At 30.6% G+C, this 21,040-nt stretch overlaps 1 protein-coding gene and 1 non-coding gene across 2 annotated transcripts; both read left to right on the forward strand.

Annotated features, from left to right (window-relative positions):
* Nucleotides 1-2,372: 2,372 nt before the first annotated feature.
* On the forward strand, nt 2,373-2,479 carry LOC121206332 (small nucleolar RNA R71). Its single transcript, XR_005901409.1, has one exon. It is a non-coding gene; the product is annotated as a small nucleolar RNA R71 (small nucleolar RNA).
* Nucleotides 2,480-10,750: 8,271 nt separating this feature from the next.
* LOC107921908 (phosphatidylinositol 4-phosphate 5-kinase 5) lies at nt 10,751-20,585 on the forward strand. Its single transcript, XM_041114080.1, has 8 exons — nt 10,751-12,291; nt 12,699-12,866; nt 13,127-13,292; nt 13,389-13,505; nt 13,657-13,850; nt 18,981-19,111; nt 19,243-19,315; nt 20,118-20,585. Exons 1-8 carry the CDS (start codon nt 11,117-11,119, stop codon nt 20,404-20,406), a joined length of 2,313 nt encoding a protein of 770 aa, XP_040970014.1. The 5' UTR covers nt 10,751-11,116; the 3' UTR covers nt 20,407-20,585.
* Nucleotides 20,586-21,040: the final 455 nt, after the last annotated feature.

The following is a 21,040-nucleotide window of genomic DNA, read 5'->3' on the forward strand; positions in this document are numbered from 1 at the left end:
AATGCTTGAGTCCACTCGATATCCTCGTCCCTTTTCTTTTTCCCTTTCCTCGATGACACTTTCGGCGCTATATTAGCTACGGAAAAATTAACACAACATTTAAGATCATTAATATCATATTCTCTAATTTTCCATGTAACTTTTTCATAAATTCCATTTTAGTCCCATCACCATAACCTTTTTCTTTCTTCAAAATTAACCTAGTTTTCATCTTTATACTTTCTTTAAAGTAATTTCCAGCTTTTCATATTCAACATAAAACTTCAATTTTGAATTCCCTTTAATTTAATCCTTACCATGTCGAAACTTAATTCTTTCTTTACGATTTAATCCTTATATCATTTCTAACTTGAATTTCTATCAATTTAGCCTTTAATTCATCATTTTATTTAACATAAACTATATCTAAAAACATAAACTATATCTAAAAATCAACTATCTTTTAAAATATTAGCTTAAATCAAGTAGTATTTACCTTTAGGATTCCAGGAACTCAAAAATTATAAGAAAAGGAATTAAATTGACTTACCAAAGTGACTTACCAAAGTGACTTTAAACCTTAAGACCCCAAATTTTTCTTTTTCTTTTTCTTTCTTTCTTTCTCCCCTATTTCTTCTTTGTTTCGTTTCATCCTTTCCTTCCTTTTCTATTCTTTTTCTTTTATTTCCTTTACTTTATATAATATAATAATTAATTTAATAAATATATTTTAAATAACAATTCTTTATTAAACATTTGTATACATACACATTATTACACTTGTACCAATCATCACTCTACATTTGTCATAATTAATTTATTTACTTATCTAATTATCTCATAATATAATTCTTTAATTGATAAATATCTAGTAATACTTAAATACATATATGAAAAAATGTATGTATTTTTATTAATACATGTGTATCCATTTATTACCATACATTTGTCTTTCTTTTATTTATTTATCACCTAATAGCAATTTAATAATAAAAATGTATTAATTATTTACTTAAATATTAAGCAAATACATACATGTATTACAAATGTATGTATTATATTAATTACACATGTCCTTTATTTTATCACACACTTGGCATTCACTTTAGCTTATTTGGTTATTTAGTCCCGTCACTTTTCTTTAGTCTATAATTAAACTTTTATTCTTTATTCAATTTAATCCTTCTACTTAATTATTCCTAATTAAGCTAAATTCACTTTATTAGACTTCAATTAATCGCTTACTTAACTTCGTAAATATTTTTAATAAATATTTACGAATCCATTTTTCATAAACGAAGACTCGAAATTACACTTTTCCAGTATCGGTAAAATTCGGGTCATTACACGATGTATCATCCAACTTCTGCTAATTTGCTAAAAACTCCTTTAAAAATTTAACTGCATTTGGCATCTGCGAAAGAGCTTCAAAAAACGATAAGTTAATATGTAATTTCTTTAATAACTTAAGGAATTTACCAAATTGTTCATCTGTGTGGTCTTTCCTTGTCATATTAGGATATGGTATACGAGGTTTATATTCTCTACTTACCGATTTTTGCTCACTGTGGTCCACCTCATCTTTACCTTTACTTACCACAAATCTGTGTTTCGATTTTGGTTTAGGTTCAACTAACCCTTCTTCATCTCGAATAGTAATTGCATTAAGCTGCGCCCTTGGGTTATTTTCAGTATTACTTGGCAAACTACCTTGTGGTCGTTTAGAAATCATCTTTGCCAACTGGCCTATTTGATTCTCGAGCCCTTGAATTGATGCTTGCTGATTTTTAAGAGTTGTCTCGGTGTTTTAGAAATGTGTTTCAGATATCGCTATGAATTTCATTAGCATTTCCTCAAGGTTCGGTTTCTTTTCCTGCTGGTAAGGTGGTTGTTGAAAACCCGGAGGATGTTGTGGCCTTTGATTTCCTTGACCACCGCACGAGAAATCGGGATGGTTCCTCCAACCTGCATTATAAGTGTTACTATACGGGTTATTTTGAGGTCTAGAGCTATTATCCATATAGTGGACTTGTTCGTCCTCAGTGCCAGGGTTGAAGAGTGGATAATCTGGGTTGTGCATTCCTCCATTTGAATCACAACTCATCACTGGATGTACCTGAGTAGAACCATATAAACCATCAATCTTTTTATTTAAAAGTTCTACCTGGTTTGATAGCACAGTGACCGCGTTGAGGTTGAAAACATCGGCTTCTTTTGTCGGCTTTGTTCTCATAACTTGCCACTGATAGTTATTCAGTGACATCTCTTCAATAAATTCATAAGCCTTTTTAGGTGTTTTGTTGTTTAATATTCCACCGACGACTGCGTCGATAAGTTGTCTTGTTGAGGGGTTCACACCGTTGTAAAAGGTTTGAACCTGCAGCCATAAAGGTAACCCATGGTGAGGGCACCTTTGCAGTAGGTTCTTGTATCTCTCCCATGCATCTTTAAGTGTTTCTAAATCCATCTGCACAAAAGAAGTAATATCATTCCTTAATTTAGCCGTTTTAGCCGGTGGAAAATATTTAAGTAAAAATTTTTTGGTCACTTGTTCCCAAATAGTGATTGACCCTCTTGGTAACGAGTTTAACCACTGTTTAGCTTTATTTCTCAATGAAAAGGGAAATAACCAAAGGCGAATGGCATCATCAGAAACGCCATTGATTTTAAAGGTGTCGCAGAATTCCAAAAAATTTGCCAAATGAGTGTTTGGATCCTCGTCCTGCAAACCATCAAACTGAACAAACTGTTGTATCATTTGAATCGTGTTAGCTTTCAGTTCAAAATTATTTGCAGCAACAACAGGCCTAACTATGCTCGATTCAGTTTCTGTTAAAGTAGGTTTAGCATAATAATACATAGTACGAGGGGTAGGATCCTGATTTACTAGGTTTGCAGCAACCACAGGGGGTAGCGAATTATTCTGATTATCAGTCATCTCCTCAGTTATGGTGTGAATATCGTTCTCTTTCCCTTCCTCTATGTATTGTAGGCTTCGCCTTATTTCTCTTCGATTTCTGCGAGCTGTGCTTTCGATCTCACTATCAAAAAGTAATGGTTTTGACGAGTTCCTTCTAGTCATAAACTATAAAAAAAACCTATCAGAAGAAAATAAAAGAAAATTTAGTAAATAAAAACAAAATTAAATAAAGAAAAAATAATGACTAAAGTAATAAAAATTAAGCGTTCCTAATATCTTAGTTCCCCGGTAACGGCGCCAAAAACTTGATGGTCATAAAACTAACTAATAATTCGACTTAAGGCAAGCGCACCTATCAAACAGTAGTATAGTTATGGTGAGACCGGAATATCGTATCCACGAGGACTAAAAGTACTAGTAGTTACTCTCTTTTTATTATCTAGCCTAAGAATTTAAGGGTGTTTTTAAACTAAACTAATTTTCTAATTTATCTAATATCAAGGCAGAGGCGAAAGTTGGAAAATACTTTTAAGAAAACCACTTGAGAAGACAATACCCAAGAAAGAATCCACCTAGATTCACTTATTACCTTTGACTTAGACAATTTACTCACTTGACTTATTCCTTAGAAATCTCTAATTTATGTTAATATCTCTCTCAAGACTAAGAACAACTGACTCTAGGTTGATTAATTGAAATATTTTTCTAATTAAAACCTCTATTTTCGCATTAACTCGATCTGTGGATCCCCACTAATCCGGCAGATTTATGTCGTCCTATCTCTAGGATTACATTCAACTCTGCTTAATTATGAATGATCTACTCTTAAACAGGGACTTTTGCTGCACTGAATAAGCACATCAAAAACCTGGATTAATATCCTGAAATATTAAAGTAAGAATTAAAACTCATAATTAAGAATAAGAACAAGTATTTATCATATAAATCAAAGCATAATAAGATTCGTCATAGGGTTCATCTCCCTTAGGTATTTAGGGAGTTTAGTTCATAATAATAATGGAAAACATTTCAAAGTTTGGAAAACAACAAAACATAAAGAAAACCCAAGAACTTCTAGGAAATTGGATGGAAATCTTCAGTCTTGATGTAGATCCTGGCTCCGAGGTGATTCCGATGGCTAATCGCGAGTATTTTCTGCCTCCAACTCTATGTCTCCCTCTAATCCTCTTCTAGGGTGTTTATATAGGCTTTAGAATGCTTCAAAACCCTCAAAAGTGCCATTTTTCTGAATAGAACTAGGCTTGGGCTCAGCATAGACAAAGCCGTGTGCCACGCCAGTGTGAAGGTGCTTAGGCCGTGTGCAATACTGAGTTGGTTCTTAGTCGACACGGCCATGACACATGGGCATGTGGTCTACCCGTGTCTCATACACGGGCATGTGGATCACCTGTGTGGAAGTGCCTAGGCCGTGTGAAACACTGATTTAGGCCCAATTTGTTCGTTTTTGGCCCGTTTCTCGCTCTTTTTGCTATCCTAAGCTCTCCTGAGTATAAAACATGAAATTAAAGAATTAGGAGTATCAAATTCACTAAAACCAAGGAAAAATCATTCATAAATATGTCAAGCATGGGGTAAAAATATGTATATATTACAGTTTATCACAACTCTTCTGGGATCAACTACATGACAAATCATTTTATAAGAAATTTCATCTTTTGATTTATACTACCTTTTCATGAACATAAGCATATTTCCATTTGAACACTTACCATTTCAATGTACATCATTAAGATTAAGCATGATATAATTCAATCTTAAGCTTGGCATAAGCCTAAGCATTATCCACAACACATGTTAGTTCATCAACTCGTAAATCACTTGAAATAACATAAGGTAAGTCATATACATGAGCAACATTGTTTGAAATCATCAATTTCATGAACATAAACGTACTTTCATTGAACATTACCTTTTTATTCCTTTTCTTTACTCTTTTCATTTGCATAGTACAAAGTATAAACATAAAAATTAACCATATGTGTTCCTGTCATCCACAATCTCAACCGGTGAATTGTAACATTCTACTCAAACTCAAATATATGACAAGTCTATCAAAATCACTAAACAAGTTACTTTACCGAGATTTACAATCCGATGAAATACTTACGGATACGAGTACATTGATAATCCAACCGAAACACACCAGATGCTCATAAGAGCTAATCCATCCGGAACACACCAATGCTCATAAGAGCTAATCCATCCGGAACACACCAATGCTCATAAGAGCTATCCATCCAAAACACACCAAAACAAAGAGTGTAACACGAGATTTCGCAACAAACGTTGAACCTCGATCCACTTGGGAAAACAGTTTCCACAAGAATCTCTACTCTAGTCCCCCATAACACACCATATCTTGATTGTACTCTACCCCGCGTTCAATCCGATCCAAGTATTGAATATCAACAAAATTTTCTCAAATAACTTACACATTTATAATCAAATATATCTACTATATTATTTCATATTATCCAATATATCATGTAGATGCTAAATTTTAAACTGTACGCACTTACCCGACTAAATTGCTGAAATGACAAAGTACATGGGCTATTTAGTAATTTTTCCTTCTCCTCGATATTTCACTCGTTCTTGATCTAAATTAATAATTTCATTCAATTCATTAATTTAGATAGTAAAACTAATTTATTTTATACAAATTTATTCATTTTTAAAATTTTTAGAAAATTGCCCCCAACATTTTACTTTTATTCAATTTAGTCCTTGAGCCTAAACATGCAAATTAACCATTTTTATTGAAAACCCATGCCAACTGAATATTCATAGCTTCCATTTCAACCCATTTTTGCAAAAATTTCACATCAAGTCTTTGAACTATTACTATTTCAACAATTTAGTTCCTAATCGACAAATTCATCAAAAATCACTTAACAAAATACTTTTAAATACCAACTAACACTTCAAATTCTTCATTTAACATCTAAAATCACAAAGATTCATTAATGACAACATTCAAAATCTTTAACAATTTCAAAAACCAAGGTACAGGCTAACTAAACCTAATTGCAACGATCTCAAAAATATAAAATCAAAAAAATATAAAAAATTATTAGAAACGGATGAAAAATAACTTAACATGCAAAGATTTAACCATGGCCGAACCTTGAAAATTGTCATAGAGTATTCGGTTTGTTAAAGAAGAAATGAAGAAGACAATTGGAAATTTCCATCTTTTATTTTAATTGTTTACTTACTTTACTTACTTTTAATTATTTTACATTAATACATGAATAAAACAAAATTTTAAAGCTCTTTTGCCGTCCCACTATATAAAATAGTATATTTTCCATTTTAATCCTTCCACTTGTAATCATTAAGCTATTTAATCACTCAAATCTAATAGTGATCAAATTTTACATCATTTACGATTTAGTCCTTTTTAATTAATTAACTATCGAAACATTAAATTTTTTCAACAAAACTTTAATACAACCTTTATAACACTCCTTTAATATTTATAAAAATATTTATGACTCGGTTTATAGAATCGATGTCTCGATACCTCATTTCCTAAAACCACTTGACTTAGGGTTTACCACTTGAACCTAATTGTTCTTTCATTTAACCAAAAATTATTAAATCAAATTTTATTATTACACCATATAATATTCGTAAATATTAAATAATAATATTTATGGACTCACACATTTATTTTGTGGTCTCGAAACCATTATTCTGACACATCAAAGAAATTGGTTGTTACATTTTGTATTATATAGACTTTCAAAATTTTGAGTTATTAAAACATGTAATTAAATTCGAGATAAAAGTACTGTTTAAGTTATTAGAGTTAGTGTAGCATCTAGTATCCGGATTTGGCGTTCAAGTCAAGTATAAAATATTCCAATTATATCAATAAATTTAATAGTTGAATTATAAAAACATTAATCCTATAAAAGAATATGAAAGTGTATAAAATTACTTTTTATTTTACATTTGTGCACATGGTTTCCTCCTCTTAAAATTTTATAAAAGGAAAATACGAAAATAATGTATTATATATCTTTCAGTAAAACAAAAAAAAACTAAATTATATCAATTTTAGATTAAAAACATAAAAAGTATGTCATTTTATTACCAATTAAATAATAAAAAGCATTGGTATACATTTTAAGTTAATATGTGTTAGAGTTGTGTGAATCAAATTTTTTGATCCGGCCTAAAAAGTTTGAGGTGCAACTCACTTGTTAAATCAATAAAATAGAGAGGCAAAATTGAGGATTTTTTGGGGCGAAGGATTGAGGTCGTAGCTCACCACAGATCCCCATCCACCACTAAACTTGACTCCCGCTAGGGGTGAGTATTCGATCGAGTCGAGTCGAATCGAGTCAAAAATTTTCGAGTTAATCGAGTTGACAAATCCTATTTTAGCAACCGAGCTCAATTTGAAATTTTTTCGAATCGAATCGAGTCAAAAAATTTTGAGTCAAATCGAGTCGAGTTAACGAATCCTATTATTTATACTTAATGTTGCATTTAGATGGACCGATTATTTAACTAGTTGACGATTATTTAACTACATAAACAATATAATGATTTAGTCTTTTAACTTAATGAGTAAACATTTATCGAAACGACATAGTTTTACCTTTTAACTTAATTATTTTGAATTTTAACTTTTAATAAAGTAAACATTTATCAAAACTACGTAGTTTTGTCTTTTCTTATTCGGATTTTCGGATAACTCAAATTGTGTAATTCATATTCGAGTTAAACCGAAAAACTTAATTTTTTTATTTGAGTTGACCCGAATAATTTGATTAACTCAAATAACTCAAACTATTTAATTTAAAATTTGAATTTTTTATCGAGCTTTTCGAATCGAATCGGATTTTGCTCACCCCTAACTCCCACAGTACAGACCATACCACACAAGTTGAATCTGTATAGGTTTATACTTCTTCTATTAGACATTGATTATAACATTGTTTAACCCTTAGAACGCGTGTAGTCGAAAACCTCTTATATTATTGTTTTTCAACATTAGTGAATTTCTCCTCTTCTGTCCGTGATTTTTCCCGATAAGGGTTTTCCACGTAAAACCAATTTATTTTTCTTTCTTATTGCTTTGCAATTATTACTACTGTCATTATCAACCTATAGTATAACAATATGATTTTGATCAAGATCTTGAAAAAAATTTAAAAAATACCAATTTTATTTGAATTATGTAATAAACAAAAAGAATAATAAAATAATGTAAAATAAATGAAATTATTAAATTAAATAAACAACAAACTAATAAAAGCAATATTAATGTTGTAACGCAGTTATACCTCAGTAGAGCAAGACACGTGATAAGCAATCCAACGGTTCGTGGGTGATTCTTCGTGGACCCCTTAGTGAACTGGCCTATAGACATTCTGCAACTCACCTTTCACTAGTGCCACTTGGGTTTTGACCACTTTGTATGATCTCAAGGATATAGGTCTCAGACTGGTATAACTAATGACCTAGACAAAACAATCCAAAACACACCATGATGATAATTGACTTATAACGATGCTGACTCTTAGCCAAGTCGCACAACTATGCAGGACAACGTACAGACCATCACGTGACATTACGAAACAGAGACTAGTCCACTATATAAACCTAGTTGCACAAGGGAGCCAAGACCCTTCTCTCCATCATTACTATCACCTTCTTCTCCTTCTCCCTTCTCTTTATCCCCAAGAGTATCCTCTCCACCTACTAAACAAAAACTCAACATAGACTAAGACAAGTAAACTCTTACCCTCAAACAATAGTCAGACTTTATCAACGCTCCAACCATCGAAGAACAACGAACAACAAGCAAAGAAGACAACTGAAAGATTAAGATCAAAATTGCAATCGTAACAGAGGAAAAAAACTTAGAAAATTTTTAAAGTCATATATCGAAACTGGTGTTCAAGTTTGGGGCCTTTAAAATTTTTCCATAAAACAATACAATAGTTCACAATTCATTCCCAACTGGACATACGTCACACAGAAGGACATAACGACTATCTAATTAGTTGCACTGTTTCCCAACAATGAGCCGTAACACTCTACCATTAATGCCTGAATCTAGAATGTTTGGTGTCTCCCTCATCCCTTTAAATGTCTCCATCACGTGCGAGAAGCAAACTCTTCAACTCCTCAACCCCTAGTAAGAGTACTCAAGCAGTGTTACCCATTTTGTTTACATTGACCCCTAAGAAGGTCTCGCAGAAGGTCTTGTAATAGGTCACTTTATAATTTACTCCTTGATTAAGAGGAAAGGTAATTTTTATACCCCAATAGTGTAGAACATGTGGAAAGCCATCCAACGGCCCACAAGTGACCCTTCACGAACCCCTCGGTGAATTGTTCTACAGAATGAACCGATACTCTTCTCTTCCATCATAACCTCCCAGTTTCTAACCTGTATCAACAAACACATTAATATTTATAAGCTTTCTTAATTTAGTTATTTGGTAAATAAATGGATATTAGGATTATTTTATGTTTTTAGTTAGTGGATTTCGATTTTTAATTTAAAACGAAATATTGGTGGGTGTCAAAATTAACAAATATAAATTTTTTATTCAAAAATATTAAATTTGTATATAATAGTAAGCAATTTCTAGACTAGTAATAATTATAATTTTTTTAGTAAAAAAATAAATAATTAAAAATAAAAGAAGTTTTAAAATTGAAAATTAAAGTTAAAACAAGTAATCTACTAAAAAATTTTAAAATATATTTTGAAATTTTTTTTAAAAAAAAAAAAGTCCTTCACCTACAACTACTTCCCTCCTTATACATTCCCCAACTCTCATTTTTCTCGTTTGTTTGAAGATTGGATTTGATTTCCATTTCATTTCACAATAATTTGGCAAGATTAGTCTTAATTTCAACTTTTTTCATACCAATTAATTTTTTTAACCAAGCAGAGTTTTAACATTTCATTCAAATTCGTTTGCCTAAATTAATCAAACAAACAATCCTAAAACAACAAAAGTGTGATCTCCTTATATATTGTTAAACCAATAATATTTAAAAATAATTTTTTATATGATTCTTGGATGAAAAATGTCTCTGAAAATAATAATTAAAATGCTTTGATAAAAAATAATTAAAATATTAGTATTTTGTGTGGAATTCAATTTTCTTTTTGAAAAATATGAATTTATTTTCTATTTAAAAAATAGATGTTGCTTTTTAAATTTTAAAAGATTAAATATTTGAGTGTTTAGTAAAGAAATATTTGTAATTAACAAAACTATGGCAAGTGTAAAAATAAAAGATAAAAAAATCTTTGATATATTAGCCAACTATAAAAATAAAAATTTCTAAAAAATATAATAAATAAAAAATTTCTAAAATTTTAAAGTTATGAAAAAAAAAATAGATAATTTCCTAAAATGAAAAGTTTTGAAGAATAGTCAATTTTGTCTAATGAACTTCCTTCTTGCATATTTTGACTAATTAAATGAGTATTTTATAACTTTTTATGATTGATTGATAAAAAATGAAGTTAAAAATAATTGGGTAACCTATTATTAATTTACCTAATTTTCTTTTTGCTTGAATTGTTAAACAAACATCTTAGTTTCGTGTGACCTTGCAAATGTTAGGGCTTTAGAAGTTGTAGGAGACGAATAAGTCACCCTTTTACTCAATGAGAAATAATATAGGAGAGATTTATGTTACTCTCTTTAGCCTTTTTCGGGCAAGAAAAAATAGCTCATAGTAAAGAAGATGTCAATTAAAGACTAATACGGGTACCTCAACACGTAATTTTATCTTAAATATAATAATGCAAAGATCAATTGCCACTTCATCACTTTGTCAAAAATTTCATGCACGCTGATTATACGATTTATTTTGTGTGTGTTAATGACCCAGCCACAACATTTGCCCCAATAAAATTTCAAATAATTTTGTATTTGGAAAAAAAATGACTTTTATTCTGTAAAGGGCTAAGAAGAAAATGAATTTTTTTTTTATTCAAACACATTTCACCTTGTAATTAAAACAAGAGAGGAAGGTTTCTAAGGCAAATACGATTTGTTCATTTCCTCTTTTTTCTGGATAATTTATTCTTTGCATCATTGAACATCATTAGTATTATATTTTCTTTTCAAGTTAGTCATGGTTATCTTACATAAAAGTGTAATTAAATTTTAGAATTTTTATAATAACGTGTAGAAGAAGTTACACAAAATGAGCAAAGAGCACAGTGGTGTTCTACGAGCATGGGAGAGCACCATGCGTAAAACACAAGCAGCAAAAAAGCGTGCAAACAACATTTTTGGGATAACATCTATGGCAAATGTAACTAATAATGATCTCGAAGATGATACTGATAAAGGTGTTAGCATATCTGGGGAAGCGTACTTTGCAGAGAAAATTCTTCCAAATGGGGATTATTATACAGGGCAATGGTATGATAATTTTCCTGATGGACAAGGGAAATATTTGTGGACCGACGGGTGTATGTATTTAGGAGAGTGGCATAAAGGTAAAACTATGGGGAAGGGAAGGTTTAGTTGGCCCTCTGGTGCTAGTTATGAAGGGGAGTTTAAAGCTGGATATATGGATGGAAGTGGCACATATATTGGATCCAGTGGGGAAACCTATAAGGGAAAATGGGTGATGAACATGAAACATGGTCATGGCATCCTGAATTATTCAAATGGAGATTGTTATGATGGGGAATGGCGTCGCGGTTTCCAGGAAGGGCATGGAAAGTATCAATGGCAGAATAAAAACTATTATATTGGACAGTGGAAAAATGGTGTAATTTTCGGCAAGGGGACTTTTGTGTGGAGTAATGGGAATACGTATGATGGCTATTGGGAAGATGGAATGCCAAAAGGAAATGGAACTTATCAATGGCCAGATGGTAGTTTTTATGTAGGGAATTGGAGTAAAGATCCAGATGAACAAAATGGGACATATTACCCTTCAGAGTCTTCCTTAGCTGCAAATCTTGAATGGGATCCTACAACAGTGTATAAAGAGATAGCTGGTTGCAAGATTTGTGTAGGAGAAAGGGTTTCAATTATGCCATCCCAAAAGAGATTGGCAACATGGTATTCATCAAAGGGTGGGGATAAGCCTAGAAGAATGTCGGTTGATGGGAGGGTAAGTGTAGGTGTAGAGAGGCCATTAGATAAAATGAGCCTATGGGAGAATGATGGTAATAGCAATGGTCTGAGACAAGTCAGAAGAGATTTGGATTGTGAGTTATTAGGTATACCTCATAATGATGCAAATCCTAAGTTTAACCTTGGATTGCCCTTGAAAGCACCCAAGCTAGAAAAAAGGCAAGGAGAAACAATATCTAAAGGTCACAGGAACTATGAACTTATGCTTAATTTGCAATTGGGAATCAGGTGACATTTACTATTCTGCTATCTCTTTAACTTGTTTTTTCTCATGTAATATTTAAATGTTCATTAATTGTGCTAAAACTTATTATTAGTTCAATATGTAATGTTATTCTATAAAATTCTCAACATTATGTAATGGTTTTACTTTAATAAAAATGATAATTCATTAGAATACAATTAATAACTATGTTTTGCCACATTTCATATCTAAACCTACGACCTAACTACATATATGAATAGAGATATAAATTCTATTAAAATAACATTTTTTTTCTCTCATATTAATTTTTCATGAAATTACATTTTTTCCTTTTTAGCTTTTATCAAAATTTCCAAATTTAAACATGTGATAATCATTTGTAGTGTGATGTGAAGTTTACTTACTACAAATATTTGGAGTGAGTACACAGGCATTCTGTAGGAAGACCCGCTCCAGCAACAAGTTTTGATCTTAAGGCATCAGCATTTGACCCTAAGGACAAAATTTGGACTAGATTTCCTCGAGAAGGCAGTAAATACACTCCACCACATCAATCTTATGAGTTTAAATGGAAGGATTACTGTCCAGTAGTATTCAGGTTAGATAAATTACTTACCATATAAATTAGAATTGAAATTTCTCTTCCAAATCCCTCAAGCAACACTTTAAATATTGTAAACTATTTTATAATATGTAATCATAATTACTTCCCACAAAAGAAAACCAAAAAAGTTCTTTTTTATATACATTAAAAAAGAAAGAAAAAATATCTTGCTTGATTCTTTAGGTGTTGAGTTATCATCTAAGGATTCTCAAATCGTGCATACTAAGTAAATTCATATTATCATTTGGGTAAAGGACATTGAGAAAATTATTCAAGGTAGACCCTGCAGATTACATGATTTCTATTTGTGGGGACAATGCACTCAGGGAACTATCTTCCCCGGGTAAAAGTGGTAGCTTCTTTTATTTAACAGACGATGATCGGTACATGATAAAGACAATGAAGAAATCAGAAGTGAAAGTAAGTTTTATTTCCTCATATCTAACCTATAATATTTTAAAACCCATGTAAATTATTTCACATCTACTTGAATAACTTTATTAATTTGTTCTACAGATGTTTTTAAGGATGCTTTCAGCCTATTATAACCATGTTCGATCTTTTGAGAATACTTTAGTGATCAAATATTATGGTTTGCATTGCGTAAAAATACCTGGAACAACTCAAAAAAAGGTTAGTAACTATTTTTTTTCCTAAAACTTCGATAATAATAACTTAGTACAAAAAAGTTGCATTAAAAGATCTTTTATAGGTTGTAATAAAATCAATTTCATATAATTATAATAGTTCTAAAAGTACACAAATGATGGGTTGAACTATCCAGGTACGGTTCATTATCATGGGGAATCTCTTACGGTCAGACTATACAATTCATAGACGATTTGACTTGAAAGGATCTTCTTTAGGGCGCATAACAGAGAAGAATGAATTTGAGACAGATAATACTACCATACTTAAGGATCTTGATCTGAATTTCATATTCAAACTACAAAAAGCTTGGTATCAAGAGTTTTGTTGGTAAATACAATTTCTCTTATTTTTTTTTTCTTTCTAGATACTTTCTTAGAGTAGCTTAATAATGTAATTGGTTTATAGGTGCTGAAACACTTGTTTGAACTAAAGCTTAGAATAATTTCAAATAGAACAAATAAGTAAAACTATAGACGCAGTTCTAATAGTTATCCTATCTCTATGGAGCTTAGCTCAGAGAATGAATCCAAACAACTAACACATTATACTTAATGATTACAACCCAAAATTACTCAAAAACTCAAGGTAAAAGCAACTTCACAATGTTCAATTGTTTGCATTTACTTTTTTGCGAAATAATCTTATATACAACTAAAAGTAACACTCTAGTAAAACCTATAAAATAAGAGATAAAATATCCACAATATGTTACCAAAGTGAATTGATAGAAAAGACTCAAAAGCACAAGCTAAACTAAGCCATTCTCAAAGCACAAGCTAAACTAAGCCATTCAACACCCTTATATAGGCAAAGTTCATCTTGTTCTTTGCTTAGATAACTATATCCCAACAGTTTGAAATTTAAATTGCTTTTAATTAATCATCAAATTACCTTTGATTTAAAAAATGTGATAAGACTTTTGAAACTTCCTTTTTTGGTTGCTTGATCTTTTTGAAATAGAAGAGTCATTGTAAGACTTAAACTCTTCAAACTCTTTCAAATTTAATTAGTAGTTTATCAAATACTTTGTATAGTTTTATCTAGTTCATTCTTTACAATTATTTTCATATTTCTTATCCATCTTATATTTACAAAAATCAATTCTTAAAACATTACAAGTAAAATTCCAATCAAATATAATATATATTAACTTTTACATTTTTTTTCTGTTGAATCTCATGTTGTAACATTGAATGTGACAGTTTTGCAATAGCCAATACTGCAACAATATCTTGATTTGGCATTTTGACAAAATTCTGCAATAAATGATTTTCACAACCATTAGTAAAATAAATAAGTAAAGAAACAATATAATTATATTGCATGCTTCCCTTATTAATATGTTTTGCAATTGTCAATCATAAGGGCAAAAACATGCATTTCCAAGGCATAAAAATATCATGCATTCCAAATGCATCAAAAGCATAAATATGCAAAATTCATCAAGCATCCTATTTATTACCAAATATAAGTTAATTTTTTTTCAAGAATTCATTAGAATAGCTCATATGTTTGTTGCTAGTTGCAAAGCTTTTTCCCTTTTTTTGGCAATAATGCCAAAGAACTCACTAAGTGTTGTTTTGGAGATCAATAAAAGGCTAGCCATCCTTAAATTCTTCTAAAGTAAGCTTTGAAGGTCTTGTCTAATAGAAACAATTTCTGCCTTAAGGAGATCAATTACTTTATCCTTCTAAAAAGTTGCTAATGGTTGAACAGAAGGTGTTGTGTATGCTTTTGTAACATTAGATGTGTCAGAAAATTTTGATTTCTCATTAGAAAAATATTATTAACATGCCTTCTATGAAGCAACTTATTGTCAATTCTTATTAGCTTAGGTTTGCTAGTAAAAGTCTCTTACTCCTCCTTCTTCATTTTCTTTTGATTTCTGAGAATTTGATAAATTAGAGAATGAAATGGTAAAAGTCATGATCTATCTTAGACTCACCATTATTCATTATATTTTTAAAGATCTATTCTCTAAGGTAAAATGGCACTACAATTTTTACTTTAAACAACATTTGACCAAGCTTCTTATAGATAGTAGAATTTTGAACATTTAAAAACCAATTTGCACGCGGTTAAAAACCAATTTGCATGCATGAGCCTTATGCACTAGCTTTTAAATGTCTTAAAAGCTTTTTATTTCTCTTTGAAAAATTCACCCAAGTAAAATGTGAGAAATCATTTAAACAAACAAATGCATACCTCTTTCCCCCGATGCTTTCAATTTGCATAGGCCTTTTAAAATCCATGTAACACAACTTCAATGGCCTTGTTGTAATGATTTGTTACAACATTAAATATTACATTCTATGTTGCTTGCCTTTGATGCACTCACCATAAGGATTGTAACGACTAAGCTTTGGCAAGCCTCAATAGATAGCTTTGTGTCTAACAATTATTTGCAAGCTTCTATAATTGGCATGCCTAATTCTTTGATGCCACAATTGTAGCTCATTAAAGTTTAAATGCATGTACTTTGGTTGTCATTCTATACTAGTTATTGAAAGATCTTTCCTCTTTCGCCAAGTGTTGATTTTCTAAATTTAAATCTACATACCCATATTTGGTGAAGTTAACAAGACACACATAAGCTAATGCCAATTAGGTTGGCCTTGAGTCTTTCCACCACATGAACATTTTTAAGTTCAAAAATCCTTTTGATATTAAGGGTTCCTCTCCAAAAATTTTGCTCTTTCAGCCATCCCTAAAAGTAACCTTTCCTGTATCACAAATTTGTAAGTCTTTCAAATATCGTCCACCACTTGTAATGTGAAGAGAGCAACCACTTCCAAAGAACCAAATCTCCTCAATAGTAACCTTCAAAGAAGTATGTGCCATTAGCATATATTGCTCATTTTGTTTCATCCAAAACTGTTTTGTTGCACTCTACATGTTTCATGTTATGTTGCAACACTAAACTTAACAAATCTAAACTTTTTCCATCTGCAATCATTCATCTTTTTGTAGTAGTATGGACTAATATGTCCTACTACCCTAAAATAATGGCAAATGATTCTTTTGGATGCCTTTTTTTGTCCCATAATAAGAAGAAAAAAACCTTTTCTTTAATCTTGAAAAAAACTGTAGGTGACAAAATTTTCTTACTAGTATGTCTAAGTCCTTTATGACATGGTTCAAACCTTCTCCTAGCTACCAAAATCTCATCAAATTTCATGCTTTAATTACCAATTGTCCTAGAAAGCTTTGGAAACTTCCAATTATTGCTCTGTTGCCTTTAGTATAACATCTTTTTTAGCTATGATCTCATCCTTCTCTTGTTTAAAGATGAAATCCATGGTTTCTTCTTTAAGGCTAACAACTTATTTTCTCAAGTACTCATTAATCTAGTACACCATTTCTCATCTCCCCATCCTCATCAATATTTGAATATTCTTTTATAATTGTTTGAGTGCTTATTGCAACATGAGATACAACATATGTGAATGATACATAGTTGTTCATTTGATCTTCATCTGGATTACAGTAATCACTCTTTGATTCTTCATCACTCTATGTTATAGTAGGAGATCTTTGTTTCTTCTTAAGATTTTTAGCACATTTTGATTGAATACGACCAAACCTTTTGCATTCATGATACTAAATATCCCTTCTCTTAGGTTTAACTTTTTCATCTTTCAAAATTTATTTTCTTTTTTTGCAATTTCGACTTGTCTCAATGTCTTAGTTACTTCCCTTTTTGAGAACTTTCTAAAATCTTGTTGCAATTTTTTTGTTCACAAAGCAAGTCTCTCCAAGTTGATCAACAAAAGTAGTTGTTGGATTTAGTCTTGTAACAATTGATTGAACATTGGATGCTATGTTCTTTTTAGCCTTCACTTTATCCGTCTTTTATTCTTCCAGATTCATTTCAAAGAATCTCAGTGAACTAATGAGTTCATTAAGTTCAAGGGTAGTTATATTTTTAGCTTCCTTAATTTTATGTAACCTTGATAATAAACCTTTCAGGCTAAGAATGAAAAAAAAAATTCTATACAAGTTTAACATTAGAAAATCTTTCACTAACGCGAAGAAAACTTCATTAGAAATTTCACTGAGATGAATATAAATTTATCAAACTTGGTTGTAAGAATTTAAAGTTTTGACAAACAAATTGATGTGTTCCGTTTATGTTGTTTTCGCATACTAGTCCAAGCATCCTTTATACTCTTGTACATTAAAATGATCTTGAACTGCTCTATGTCTACACCATTAAAGATGGCATTTAGTGCTTTAGAATTGCTATTGGCATCTTTTTCTTCATGAGCTATGTAATCTTCTACAGGAGGAGCTGTTCCATTAGTATTAGTTACAACATGATGTGCCTATCCCATTTTAGTAGACCTTTGAGCCTTCTCATCAAGGGACTTTATAAAGACCTTATTCTAGCATTCCAATAGGCATAATTTGATTAACCAATCAACAAGGTTGGATGAGAGGTTGAACTACCTTTATTCATTTCCTCCATAGGTGTAAACCAAATTCCAGATTCCCTTCAAATATATTTAAACAAAACTTTTAATACCAATTGAAAAAGTATAGTGGGTTATATGTGTTGCAATTTTCTGTCGAAATAGGTGTTACAGCACTTGTTTGAACGAAATTTTGGAACAATTTGAAATAGAACATATTAGTAAAGTTGGAAACCAAAATTGTTTATACTGTTCAAAATAATTATCCAACCTTTGTGAGGCCTAGATTAGAGAATGAATCCACTAAATAATTATTATAGTACACTCAATGATTAAAGACCTAAACTATCTAAAAATTCAAACTAAAAGCAACTTCACATTGTATAACTACTTGCACTCATTCTCCCCAATAGCCTCTCAAACAAGTGAAAATAACACTCCAATAAAATCTATGAAATAAGAGATAAAGCACCCACAATATGTTCTCAAAGTGAAATGATATAAAAGACACAAAGCACAACCTACTAATTTATAGCCTTTATACAAGCAAGTTCATGTTATTCTTTCCTAAAATAACCATATCCAAATTATTTTAATCTCTTTAGAATATAAGAGCACTTGTAAGACTTAAACTCTTCAAAGCCTTTCGAATTTAGTTACCAATTAATTTATCAAAGAATTTGTATAGTTTTAACTAGTTCCTTATTGATTATTATTTTCTATATTTTTTTGTCTATCTCAAATTTAAAAAAATAAATTATTACAATATTACAACTCAAATTGTTTATAGCATAAGATATATATTGACTGTTGCAACATTGAATGCAACAAAGTTTTGCAAAAGCCAATGGTGCAACATAAAGTATCAAATAAGCATGGTCATATACATATATTGCACTAGTTTTGGTTCTAATTTTCTATTTTTTTTAATTTTCTTATTTTTCTTCAAAACCCTTTCAACCATGGATTATAAACTCTAAAGACGCTTTGTAACTTGTTTTCCCTTAATTTTTTTCTAAGATAAGTTGTTTATTTATCTTTGCAGGCAAATAGACAAAGATTGTGAGTTTCTTGTACAAGAAAGAACTATGGACTATAGTCTTTTAGTGGGTCTTCATTTTAGAGAAATATCAACTAATGGGGAGCTAATTCCTTGTCAAAGACGCACTTCCTCCGGTTAACTTTCATCTTTTTATAAGATTTTACATAGTCAAATAGCCTTTCATAAGACTAATTAAGTGTATTCTTATCCAGTCATCTACACTTTGTTCCATATTCTTTAACAAGTGTTACTTTCTCTCTTTTAGGAAATTCTGAGAATGAATCGACTGATCATATTTCTAGAACAAATGCAGACCAACTTCTTCTAGACCCTAAAAGGTGAAATATTTTCATGTTTAATTATTGACTAGTATTTCTAATTATTTAAACCATGTGTTAATCATAGCTCATGACCTCTAGTTTAGTTCATACTTAATTATAACAAGTGAATCATATTTTTCAATAGGCAAAGTGCGTTAATCCTTTAAGTGCAAACAAGTTGAGGATATTTCAAGTATCATATATTTTCAACAACAACAAAAAAGAGAGAGGGTATTTTAGTATTTGTTTTGTTGAACTATATAATACTTTTTCAAGATAAAAATGAAAGAAATTCTTCTTCTAACTTAGTTGATTGATTTGATTATTTTCACTTTATTCCATTCTCTACTAAAGAAAACATTACATCAAAATATAGTTCCCATTTTAATTTAAAAAAAAGTTTGGTATTATTATTTGGTTACATACCTTATTATTATTTTTTATAACTATACTGAGAATACTTTTAAGAATTTATATATCATTTGCTACAAAGTATTACAAGGCTAGACCTGTTTCATTTTGACCAATCAAATCATAAACTTGAATTGTATTAATTTATCAAGGTTTAGTAAACCATTTAACTTGAAGATTAATGTATTTTCTTTATAGTTTTAAACCTTGTCTCAAGGTTTATTTAAAAACAGATAATTGTTTTTCATAAAAATAAAGACTATGAAATATTATTACAAAGTTAAATTTAATGGCTTTTTAGTTTGTACTACTCTAAACTTCCAAAACCTTGAATGCCACAATCCTTGTCGTTGGATAAAATGAAAAAGGTTTTTTCATTTTAATATTAAAAATTAATTGAACATTGCAGGTGGGCTAGCGTCAAGCTAGGTAGTAACATGCCAGCAAGGGTAGAAAGAACTATACGGAAACCTGAACTTGAATTACAACTTGTAGGAGAACAAACAGGGGAGTATTATGAAGTTATAATGTTCTTTGGCATCATTGACATACTTCAGGATTATGACATTACCAAAAAACTTGAACATGCATATAAATCTATTCATTATGACCCTACTTCAATATCAGCTGTGGATCCAAAACAGTACTCTAAACGATTTCGTGACTTTATAATTAAAGTTTTTGCTGAAGACACTTAGCAAGTTTCTACCATGAAGAGGAGGCATGATATTGTCTTCCATGAGTCACTATGTTGAGTTAGATATATATTTTAAGGTATACCTCATTTATCACAAACGATTGTTGTAATAGCCTTTGTTATCAATATCATGTCATGAAATTCAAAAGCAACAAATAGTGGAGGTTGAGTTTTTCTTTTCATGTCTTCATTATTATATACATTATATGAATCTCACGTATTTTACAAACACGTAGATTACATTGTAGCCAGAAAAGTTCAAGAAGTTCTAAACATAAACCCTTTTTTATCGTATTCTCTTATAGAATATTCTGATGCATGTCTTGTTAGGTTATGGTATGAGTTGTAGTAGTAAGGTAGAACAACAACAAGAAAAATAAGTGCAAAAGAGTTGTTTGCAGTTTGGACATAACCTATGTCTGCAAAGCCTTACTTAGATAATCAGTCGACTAAATTTAACCTAGTAATAAGAACTTATAATTTAAGCCCAACCCCTTCCCTCTTAAGTTGTAGCCTCACCTTTGTACATTTTAGTTTGATTCTCACACCTTACTATTTTTATAACTTAGGAGGTGCTTTAATCATATCATTCAAAGATGACACTCTCTCAACTAAACAATTCCTAAATGAACAAA

Source organism: Gossypium hirsutum, chromosome A01 (assembly GCF_007990345.1).
Source record: "Gossypium hirsutum isolate 1008001.06 chromosome A01, Gossypium_hirsutum_v2.1, whole genome shotgun sequence".
NCBI lineage: Eukaryota > Viridiplantae > Streptophyta > Magnoliopsida > Malvales > Malvaceae > Gossypium > Gossypium hirsutum.